This window comes from Perna viridis, chromosome 11, assembly GCF_037379345.1.
Source record: "Perna viridis isolate PV_CMFRI_1.1 ecotype Kerala chromosome 11, ASM3737934v1, whole genome shotgun sequence".
In the NCBI taxonomy this organism is placed as follows: Eukaryota; Metazoa; Mollusca; class Bivalvia; order Mytilida; family Mytilidae; genus Perna; species Perna viridis.
In genome coordinates, this window is record NC_142455.1 from 31,722,597 (window position 1) to 31,734,941 (window position 12,345).

At 32.1% G+C, this 12,345-nt stretch overlaps 1 protein-coding gene across 1 annotated transcript in view; it reads left to right on the forward strand.

Annotated features, from left to right (window-relative positions):
• Positions 1–3,688: 3,688 nt before the first annotated feature.
• The window catches only part of LOC148603738 (calcitonin receptor-like), a 31,141-nt gene continuing 22,484 nt past the window's right edge, over positions 3,689–12,345 (forward strand). The window contains exon 1 of the mRNA XM_088552541.1: positions 3,689–4,102. Within this exon, the coding sequence (XP_088408667.1) occupies positions 4,021–4,102 (82 nt within the window). The 5' untranslated portion in view covers positions 3,689–4,020. The remainder of the gene's footprint in view (positions 4,103–12,345) is intronic.

Genomic DNA, 12,345 nt, shown 5'->3' on the forward strand with positions numbered 1-12,345 from the left:
TTGCTTTGAGTTCTACACTGAAAGGTCATAATATATTGTAGAAACCATAATAAATGAGAGTGCAATAATCATTTTATGAATAGTAGACCTTAAATTTTGAGTGAAACATATTTTAATTTCAAAATGATTATCGTGACGAGTCGGGAATATGCAAGACTTTCTATAACTCTCAATGGGCGTCTGCGTAAAGAGTTCATAGAATCATGTCTCAACTATCAAAATACGTTACTTCCGTCCGAAAACAAATTGAGCCATTCAAGTTTTGACAGAGAATCTACATATGTAGGACGTCGCTAACTATATGTATGTTTAACGCTGCTGTTAAGATAAATTCGCTGTAATGTAAAATTTTGAAATTCAATAGTGGATACGCATGACAAAAGATACAAATGTTTTACGTTATAAAAATGAAGCCGGTCTTTCATTTAGAATGTAATGTAAAACTAAAACAAACACTTCTTTATTGCTAAATATATGATTATTCAATGAATTCTTGTTATCAAGTTAAGGATCATCATGGTCTTACTTGTATAGCTTATACGTGATTTCAAGACCTAGTTGATTGACTCTGGATAAGAAATAATGACTTTGAATATAAATGGGACCAGTAAATGAGTTTCCGTGAGTTATTTGATAGTAGAACAGATTAATTCGTAATGAAGTTTTCTTCTCTGTCAATCTCATTAGAGAAGGTGTCGTATATCTGAATAATTTGTCACAATTCTTAATAGAAATTGTCCTTATGTCCGAATATCATTGTCTTGAAGGGAGAAAAACAGTTTGTTTATGTCTCCAGTCGAACATATTGCGACATGACAGAAACTTCATACGTCAGATTGTTACTACTCTGACAATGAAATATATCATTAAGTTTTGGTATTTTTTTCGATTTTTCTTGTCAGATTTGTCAAGAGAATGAATAATATACCTACGTGCATTATACAGTCACAAAAACTACATCGGTATTGTGCTTTTACTTGACACAAACTGACTCCTTCATAATTTTATCCAGAACTACATGAAAAACATCTACAACAAGTAAGCGCAAGCCAGTCAGTATAAGCAAAATAACTCTTTCTGCCTCTCATTATCGGCTAATGTATTACGCAGGTTCTTTTTATCAATTTAAAAATGTATTGGTATGAAATTAAACAAAACGTTATTCTTAAACTTAAACTGACAGCATATGACCAAACTTACTAAAAGCCGATTTCCTAAAACAAGAGAAAAAAAAAGAACAATGAATTGCTGAGAAAATGGACAATAAAACTGAAAATTTTATGGAAACAATTAACACAAAATTGAACTAAACTGACTGACATTTAGTGCAACATAAGGTCAATAAAAAAATTACATTTGTACAATAATTCTAGACTTGGTGTCCTTGAAACTAATATTTGAAATATGATATTGCAGTTATATATTGATATGACGTCACAGCTTTCCTTGGTGCGTCTGCGATACCAATTAACTGAAACATTTTGTAAGGACAGATGCAATACAGAATTCAAGCATTTTGTTGAACAGATAAGTTTCTGAAGAAACATTAACAGCGTTGACAACCTATAAATGAGTCTAGAGCATCATTATAGTTGTATTTCGCCAAATGTCATTGACATGTTTTGTTCTACAATAAAAGGCCAATGTTTCAACGTTTGTTTAGGGACAACAGTTTACGGTGAAATGTGTATCAAGTATAAGTTTTTGTACATGTAAGTTTTAAAATGGGAAAAATTAGAAACATGTCAAACCTAATCATTCTTACATTAAAGTTTCATGAAAGGATGCTTTCTCTATTTTAATGAATAATCAATGGAACCAATGTTATAGTGGAAGTCAAAAGACTGTAATCCAAGGACAAAGACCATACATGAAAAACAAACACGGACAACTAGAAAAAAAAACCAAAATAACCAAAATAAAGCATACAAAGTACCAAAAGTAAATGAGCAACTCGGACTCCACTAAATATTGTGAGCATGGACCAGGTGCACCAGTAGGGTAAGTGTCCACTGCTTTTCTAGTAACACCCGCCGAGTTGTTAATAAAAAGTCAACTCTGGGTAAAAGAAAGAGGAGAGGAAAACAATGACACGTAGAACAAATTAGTTTTTATGTATGGTGCAGATGGATACGCCGTAACGATCCACGAATTCATGATGACCATTAAAAACTGTAGTGATGACTTCAATCTTATGGCAAAATAACCCTGTCCCACAAACCTAATTATAAGAAGTCTAGAGCGGTTCAAAACGTCTGTGTACTTACCGCAAGCTCTAGCATAACGTATGAGTTGTGACTTAAAAACTCCATACGCAGGTGCTGAAGGGATGTTGAAAGGATCATTATTTGATCTCTGCAACACCGAGTTGCTCAGAATTTTTCTCAATGGAATGTTAAAATAAGGTTTTCTACCGATGAAATGTTTATCTGTGCATTTCAAATGTTTTTCTTGTTTTTCATGTTTCTGCCGTTTCCCTGATTGGTTATAGCTTTATATCATCTGAACATTACACATTAATCTAAACATCTCATAAGATAATCTATGACGTAAAATCACTCTATTAACTTTACATAGTAATCATAAAAAAATAACAAAAAGATAAGCAAAATCCAGCACACACACAAACACACGTACACTCGCACAACCAAAGCATGTATCACCAAATCACAATGATTGTAATTTACAATTACCTTATGTTATTTATGATTTTCATATCAACTCATGGATGACAATGATACAAAGGCCGTTCAATAGTAAAAAAAAACACAAAAGACACAGAAAACAAACAAACAAACAAACAGACCAAAAAAAAAAAAATAAAAAATGAAAAACAGAAACAAACAAAATATAAAATAAAATAAAACAAAACCCAAACAAAAACAAAAACAAAAATAAAACAAAAAACAAACAAAAAGAAAAACAATTACAAACAAACAAACAAACAAACAAACAAACAAAAAAACCCCAAATAAACAAACAAACAATCAAATTCGAGTGGTGTTTGTATACAAGCGAAATATTATAAATAAAATAATAATTAAAAAAAAGATGCAAAATTGTCCATGTCTTCTTACTGATAATCTGTATAACAAAAGGAGTTGACATTTATATTACCGGTGCATACTTCTAGTTTTTGTTGAGTCTTGGCTGCTCATTTGTTGTTGTTTCTTTTGTACGTGTTATTTTGGTTATTTGATGGTATTTTTGTATGTCTATTTTTCTAGTCTAATTGTTATCCTCGGATGGTGTTCTCTTTCATTACCATTCGAATCCTGGTCCCCTTGATTTCCCTTGCTAGAATTAATCGTTTCAGGTTGATATTTTCCCCTTATTCATTCTTTTGATGGTATGCCACCCTCATTATAGTAAAGAAATAAGTTGGAGCTAACATAAGGTCATACATTGTTTCAAATATACATTTTGTAGCAAAACATGGTTCAAATCTTTGAACTAATATTCTTATTTATTTGAACAAAATGAACTATTTTATAACAGTCTTCATTCGTGTATTTCTAAAGTAGTTAAAGTATTTTGGCGGTCGGTTTCCACCCAATTCAATTAAATTATAATCGCTGCATATCGACAAAGATTATACCTATTCTACAATGTGAGAAAAAAAATAAAACAGTTTAAAATGAATAAAAAAAAATATGAATTAATCACCAACAAATCAAATAATGCTAAAATTAAATATTTTTCTTTAACCCTATCATTGAATAAAACAATTAGAAACCTCGTAAGTGATTTCATATAAAATTCAGTGACCTTGATTTATATCCATTCTCTGCTTTGCTGTTTTGAATGACTTCGAGACTAAACATCTGCAAACCAATTTCCTGGTCTATTACTGGTCACTGATGGGATTTTAATAAGATTTTTACTTTTCCCTTTTGCTGTTGAAGTGAGAGCTGTCGTTCATTTTATACACATCTCTATGGGAATACAGATCAATAGTAAAGCTATAGACTGAAGCTATTTTATGAAGTCTCAAGAAGTGACAAAACTTCTCCTATATTAATGGATTTATTAAGTGAAAGGATTAGAAATCTCCATATTAAATGTGTCAGTAAAATACAGAAATATAAACCACCGGACGACGGTAAGTAGACAGTTCAAGTGATGTCAAACGTAAAAATATATTGTATAAAATATAATAATTACTTTATTTTAGTATCGAATAATATTTAATATGCAACAAATTAATCGGAAAAAAAGTATACTCTCAGAAGGTAAGTTGAAAATGTATCAATATGTTTTTTTGGGGCATCATTTTTCATTTAGACTTCTTCGCCATATTTTGGGGAAATGTTTATTATGGGTCATTAGCAGTATATTAAAATCATTCAATAAAATAAACTTAAACTTTGAATTAATAATCACAAAGGTAGACAGAATAAAACAAGAAGAAAATATTTCATAACGTAACAAAAATTACAAGCGAAACTATACTCTGTGAAAATAAGTGCGTGTAAGTTAATTTTTAAGAGTTTAAAAAAAGTTTCTGTTAGCATTGACCATATCTCAGATAAGTTTGGAGTGTTATATAAACATTAAATCATATTTCACTTTTCAGAGATGAAACCAATTTAAAAAGTTATGACAAGTTTCTATACTGTAAATGTAAACAGACAAAATCGTACATGGTTACATTGGTTTCCACTCAAACATGTTTGAATGCATATAATGCGTATTATATATAATGTGTTAAATGAAAGTAAGTACAAGTGTTACGAGTGGTATTACAAGTTATGCGTGTAGCTTAATTCAGCAAAACCATTTAAAGACCATGAAAATATAAACTTTGAATTATTCATAGTGGATACGAAATACTTACAATAGAAACATATATTTATATGAGAATACTCTTCGCGGATGTAACAATGACATGGACATATCAGTACGAATTGGAAAACAGGAGGTCACTGTTCTGTTTCAGGTATATCAAATAAAAAAGAACATACAATTGTACAGAAATACAAACTTTGTACTTCGTACGGATGTAAATTTATTTCTAATATAATTTTGTTCAAGAGAAAGTAATAAGAAAAATAAGTTAATGTAATTCGATCATACTTTCATGTTACGTTCAAAATATCTCCCGTACCAGGGGTTGATAAAATGAGTTTGGTATTCAAAGAATTTTCAACTGAAAATGATCTACTATAGCATTTAATTCTTATATGTCAAAGTTGAATTAAACAGAAACCAAGAATTTGCAGCCATAAAAAATGTAATATCCTGCAGAAAATTGTTTATCTTAGCACTTAAGATACTTTCATTGTTTATTTGTATACATATAATAAAGAATACATGGTGTCAGTATGACTTGAAAATGTGTACGTCTGCTGACGTCACAATGTTTATCTTACAAACGGAATGATGTTCTGAGAATTTAATCGAAAATATGACCGGAAACTGTTCTACCGATGTTCATTTGGGACTTTTATCAAAATGAAACTGTCCATTTGAATTTTGAATGTTGCACTTTACATAGGAGTACGTTGAATTTGTACGTATCTGTAATTGCTTTAATTGTAATATTGCCAGAATGGGCAATGGGCATAACTCATTATCTAGTTGTTCACAAATTTATAGAATTTCAATTCGTTGTCAATGAAATCGTTAATCTTTTCATCAGTTTATTTTAAAATTTCATTTCGTAAGTGCTTCCCTGGTTTTCTCTTTAACAAACCTTCTGCGAAAATAATACAATTTTATGATATTTAATCAAACAGTACAAAGTTGCATTATTTCTTTGTAAATTTGAAATTAAAGATTATAGCGTATAAAGTAAATCTAAGTATATAGATTTTATATTTCCCTATACCAATAGTGCTTCAGTTGTAACCTATATTTGCGATAGGACCCCTAAAGCGTTGTTTCTATATGTTCTTACTAACTACATATTTTATAAGTGTAACATATACCAGGAGCTAATGATGTTTTTACAGGACTTCTTACCATATTTTTAGCCATATAATTGCTTTAGTTCCGATGAACAGATATAAAATCCTATAACATGGGCTTTGACACTACTATGTGATTTAGGCTTGGCTTTTGAATATAATTCAAACAAGTAATTAGTAAATTGAAAGAGTAACCAAGGGAACCGAGATTCTTGTGGAAATCAAAACAGTGGAATCCAGGGATGAAGACCAGTTATGTAAAATAGACCTTTACAACAAAGAACATAAAATAATCATAAAAATACATACAAAGTAATAGAAGTAAATCAGCAACTCGTACTCCACTTAAAACTGGGAGTATGGTTCATATGTGCTTTTTGAGTAACACCTGCTAAAATGCCCATGGTAAATCGAGACCTGGGTAGACGAAATAGGAGAGGGAAACTATGACACGTTGAACAAAGCACTTTTCATGGTGCAAATGGATACAACGTAACGATCCACGACTTCATGATGACGGCGATAAACATCTGTATTAATGACTTCAATCTTGTAGCAACATAACTCTGTTCAAGAAGCCTAATTGTAAGAAGTCTAGCACGATACAAAAATTCTGCCTAGTTACGACAAGCCCTTGCATAACGTATGAAAGAGTAATTAAGGGAACCAAGGTTATAGCGGTAATCAAAAGAATGTAATCCAGAGACAAAGACCAGACATGGAAAACAGACATACACAACAAAGAACATAAAGTAACTGAAACCATACATACAAAGTAACAAAAATAAATGAGCAACTCGGAGCATGGACGGTGTGCACCGCTAGAAACACCCGTCGAGTTGCTCATAAAAAGTCAAGTCCGGGGTAGACAAACGAGGAAAGGAAAACTATGACCCGTTGAATAAATCAGTTTTCATGGTGCTGATGGATACACCATAACGATCCACGAGTTCATGATAACGACCATAAAACTTCTGTAGTGATGACTTCAATCTTGTAGCAACATAACCCTGTTCCAGAAGGCTATTTGTTAGAGTTCTAGCGTGATACAAAAAGTCTGCGTAGTTTCGGCAAGCTCTGGCATAACCTATGAGTTGTGATATGAACACTCCGTACGCAGGAGCCGAAGGGATGTTGCCACAGATGAAAAGAAAGTTGACAATTCTGAATGAAAAGTCATCACGTTTGTCGTAAAGTTTGGTCAATAGTTTTCCTTTACCATCGATTTTAAGTGCAGGTCAAGATATGAGGCTGACTTCACACTGTCTGTAGTATCCTTTATCTCAAGTTCGTTTGGGTAGATGCTATGTATCAAATCCCCGAAATTAGGATTGTTTAAAGATAATACGTCATCTATATAGCGGAAACTGATCTAGCCAAAACGATATTTTTTCTTTCTGATCAGATCAGCTATAAAGTCAGCCTCATAAGAGTGAATGAATAGGACAGCAAGTAAAGGAGCACAATTTGTTCCCATTGGAATGTCGACCTTTTGTTGAAAAACACGTCATTGAAAAATATGTTGTCAATTAAAAATTCCAGCATTTTGTAAACATCTTCCTCTGTATATTTGGAAGATGATTTGGAATTATTTCTTACAAAGTATGAGGAATCTCTACCAATAACTATATATTTGTATCTAGATGTACCATCTTGTTTGGAAAAACAACGATGTATAATGTTTTTAAGTCGGGATTTTAACTAAGTATGGGGAATAGAAGTATACAGTGTTGAAAAATCATAGGTTTGAATGCTATTATATTTAGATAATAGTCTTGAACTGATTGTCTCCAAAAGATCTTTCGAATTTTTCAGGATCCACATTGAATTAATACCACTACGGCAGTAACAAGTGTTGTGGTTAGACTGTAGATCCTCTTTGACAGTTGTGAGTATAGAAGTTAAGTTTTGAAAGTGGTTTGGTGGTACATTTTACAGATCCAGCAATGAAACATTGTTTGTATGGATTCTTGTGAAGTTTAGGAATCCAGTACATAGACGGTAAATCACAATCATCGTCCTTGGTAGAGAGACCAAAAAAGGATAGCACAGATTTATGGTTTTCCACAATCTCTTCTTTGGAGAGAGTGGTAGCAGTGTAGGTCTTATCACTGATATTATTTTCTACGTCTACCTCTGATAATAAACATTGGATATAAAACGTTTTGCAGACAAAAACAATATTGTTTTGGGCTCTGTCTGCTTGTACGACAACATATTTGTCATGTATAGTAGACAATGTTTTAGCTACATCGGGGTCTTTGAAAACTGATGTAGCCTTGGCACTCATTGACCTACTTAAGACTTTAATTCTTTTCAAAATTAAAGACCTCACGGCCTTTAACCACTCTGACAGAGAATCAATGTCTTCTTGCTCTCGTTTTATCCATTTTCTTACACAGTCCTCGACGGCATTTATAAGAATTTTAAAGTTATAATTCCAATTTATGGAGCGTGGTTGACGGTACTTCATCTTCCTTAAGGGATGTTGCCACAGATAAAAGGAAACTTGACCATACGGAATGAGAAATCATCGCGTTTTTCGTATAATTTAATTTTCTTTTACCAACGATTTCTTAGTGTAGATCAAGATATGAGGCATACTTCACAGTGTCTGAAGTATTCTTTATCTCAAGTTCTTTGGGGTATCATGCGATGTATCAAATCCCCGAAACTGGGATTATTTAACGATAATATGAAATCTGTAAAGCGAAAACTGAGATTAAACATCTAGCGAAACGTTCTTCACTCTTTTCGACCAGATTAGCTGTAAAGTTAGTCTGAAAGGATTGAAGGAATACTGCACACATTTTTGATCTATTACGTTCAATGACATAGAATTTCAAATGCGTTTCGTGGTCATTCGGCTGTTTTAATACTGTGAACGTTTTTTTGTTCGTAGGGTACCAGTTTTGTTGGTTTTCATGGGTTTAGTTAACAACGAAATTCGATTCACAAGGAAAAGGAAATTTGCATTTGTTTTTAGGATATAGTTTCAAATCCACGAATTCACGAATACACGATATGATAGTTTTTCTTTAAACCGAGAATATTGATACCTACTAATAAAAGTATCTTCACAGTAATGCAGTTTTCAGCATTTTTATCAGGTTGGAGACAATTCAAAATAATTAGGTTCATCTTGCAAGCAGCATAACTACAACCAGATAGACCAGCAATTACCCATTTCCGAGAGGAACAATTGATAATGTTAAGAAGAGTTATTTAAAAGTAATGGACAAACGCTCATTTTATACCATGTATTACAGCTGGAGTACCATACTCCTTTGATTAGTTCCATTAAATATTCCATACACACGATATTGCATATCACATGTCGAGAGTAAGCGTTCCACCATATCAAATTATCAACACTGCAGTAAACAAACGTATCAAATGAATATTATGTAAATCTGTCATCTGATTGACAATTCTAATGAAGCTACATTCGTAATTCTCATAAATATAATAATATATAACTCTTGTTAAATATGGAAAAAGTCACACTGTTTCCAATCTGTCATTGCTAACAAGCTTCTTAGTGAAAATCAAATGACGACACAAATACAAATTGACATTTCGGAACATAATTGACCGATACTAGCATGCTGTTAGTGGTCAATAACTGGTTGATTAAGTTAAGTATACTTATGAAATGCACTATGTATACTTAATGGATGTTACTTATTGATTACAATAAGCTTAGCAGGCCTGCTGCTCAATTGATTGAGGTCAATCAAAGGTCGTAAAACAAATACTTGTACTTTTGAATGTACATACGCCTAATATATAATTCTTTTTTTTTACAGATATACGAAACGTGAAACCAGCTGTTCTGTGAAATTTTCTTTCTGACATTTTAACTCAATTGCCTGAAAATTCAGTTCAGTCCAATTAGTGACTTGCCTGCGGTATTAATAAAAGAATAGTTATTAGAAACTCTATATGAAAAATCCTGAGGCAGTTACTAAAAAAAAAACAAAAAGAACAAAAAAAAAAATTAAAAGACATTGTTAATTCCTTATTTTGTAAAACCATTTCCAAAGTAATGAACACAGGCCATTTCACACGTTCCTAGTTCTATTAATACGATTATAGGTAAATTATTTGTAGTGATAAAGCTTGACAATATCTTCAATCAAAACAATTATATAATGAATTAAAAGAAATTGGTCCCGTCCTCTGATAGCCTTTTGTGTATACTGTTCTGCTTCAATTAAAATTTCAAATTTCATCCGGGAAAACATCACGTTAATCTAAGAAGATGCATTTTATTTTTTCCAATCAGCTGTTGGTAATTTGAATAGTTTCAAAAGTGGAACAACGCAAATTTATTTGCATTAATTTTCCTTTTAAATCAAATCACACAAGAAATTCATTCTTCGATCAGCGATTTTGTAATGTATATCATAGAATTCCTACAAGGAAATAAATCGACAATTTACTATATAAAATAAAAATAAATCAGAATAATTATTAAAATCTTAATCTCATTTATGTTCTTAATCGTTTAAATGTATTGAAAGCTTTTTGAAAACACAATTCGGTAGAATATACACTTTCAAGGATGTGAAACTGCCTACTTTTTCATGTATCAATAAATACACCAAGGGTATATCATTGCCATTTGTTAATGTTTTCCTTAATGTTTTAAATTTCCTTATGCAGTTATGATGATAATCAAATCTATGCACCATAGACCAAAGAGTCTGCTTTTTCTACATTTCCAGGATAATTTTGAGGTTTTGTACTGACAAAATAAAGGCACGAAAAAACTAAATTTCAACTAATTGATGAATGTTACGTTTATTGGTATAATCTTTATAGTCAAATGCACGCACTCGATCTTTTTGGATGGTACATACTTGTAATAGAATGGTAAGTTAAATAATTTATTTCCTACAATTTACTCTTTGCCTTAACGGTGATTGTAGCTGATATTGAGAACAGAAGGTTACAAACTATTAAATCATCAATTCTATATCGTTGGTCCTGTGAAACAAGTAGTTTCGATTGACTCTTAATTATTCTATATATTGGTAAAATACCAAAGCAATCCGACGTAGAATAAATCTGTAAATTAATTGGCTACAAATTGACCAATTCTAACACGATATCTGTTACTTCGTGAATTGCTATATCTTTAAGGTATTGGTATTTTCTGTATATAGTATGCTTTTTAGATTTTATTGGATATATTTTACAGAACAAAAATGATTAAATGTGGGGGATGAATTTGTGCGATGAAAATTATATAACGTGATGTCCAAAGGTAAAAAAGATAAAAAAAATGTAGGGCAATTTTCCAGTGTATTTGGTTCATGATCAAGTATATGACCAAAACCTCATACCCACCTTATACCCAACTCTCACATTGAAATAAAAAAGATTGTACGAACAAATATAATAATTAATAATAAGTCAACGGGAATATACTTAATTAACTTTTAAAATTGGTTTGTTTTGTTCTTAATTGGAATGTAAGTTAAAATAATTTTGGTTTCGTGATTTCTTGACCATTTAATCATCAGTGTATAAAATTCGGAAAATTTGTACATGTAATGTTGTTGCGTAAGAGTAATCAAGGGAACCAAGGTTATAGCGGTAATCAAAAGAATGTAATCCAGGGACAAAGACCAGACATGGAAAACAGACATACACAACAAAGAACATAAAGTAACTAAAATCATATATACAAAGTAACAAAAGCAAATGATCAACTAGGACTACACTAAAAACTGGGAGCATGGACCAGGTGCACCGGTAGGGTAAGCGTCCTCTGCTTTTCTAGAAACACCCACCGAGTTGCTCATAAAAAGTCAAGTCCGGGGTAGACAAACGAGGAAAGGAAAACTATGGCCCGTTGAATAAATCAGTTTTCATGGTGCAGATTGATACACCATAACGATCCACGAGTTCATAATGACGACCATAACACGTCTGTAGTGATGACTTCAATCTTGTAGCAACATAACCCTGTTCCAGAAGGTTATTTGTTAGAGTTTTAGCGTGATACAAAAAGTCGTTTCGGCAAGCTCTGGCATAACGTATGAGTTGTGATATGAACACTCCATGCGCAGGTGCTGAAAGGATGTTGCCACAGTTGAAAGGAAAATTGACAATTCTGAATGAAAAGTCATCACGTTTGTCGTAAAGTTTGGTCAATAGTTTTTCTTTACCTCCGATTTCTAAGTGTAGGTCAAGATATGAGGCTGACTTCACACTGCCTGTAGTATCTTTCATCTCAAGTTCTTTTGGGTAGATGCTATGTATCAAATCCCCGAAATTAGGATTGTTTAAAGATAACACGTCATCTATATAGCGGAAACTGAGATTGAAGGATCTAGCCAAACGATACTTTTTCTTTCTGATCAGCTATAAAGTCAGCCTCATAAGAGTGAAGGGGTAGGTCAGCAAGTAAAGGAGCACAATTTGT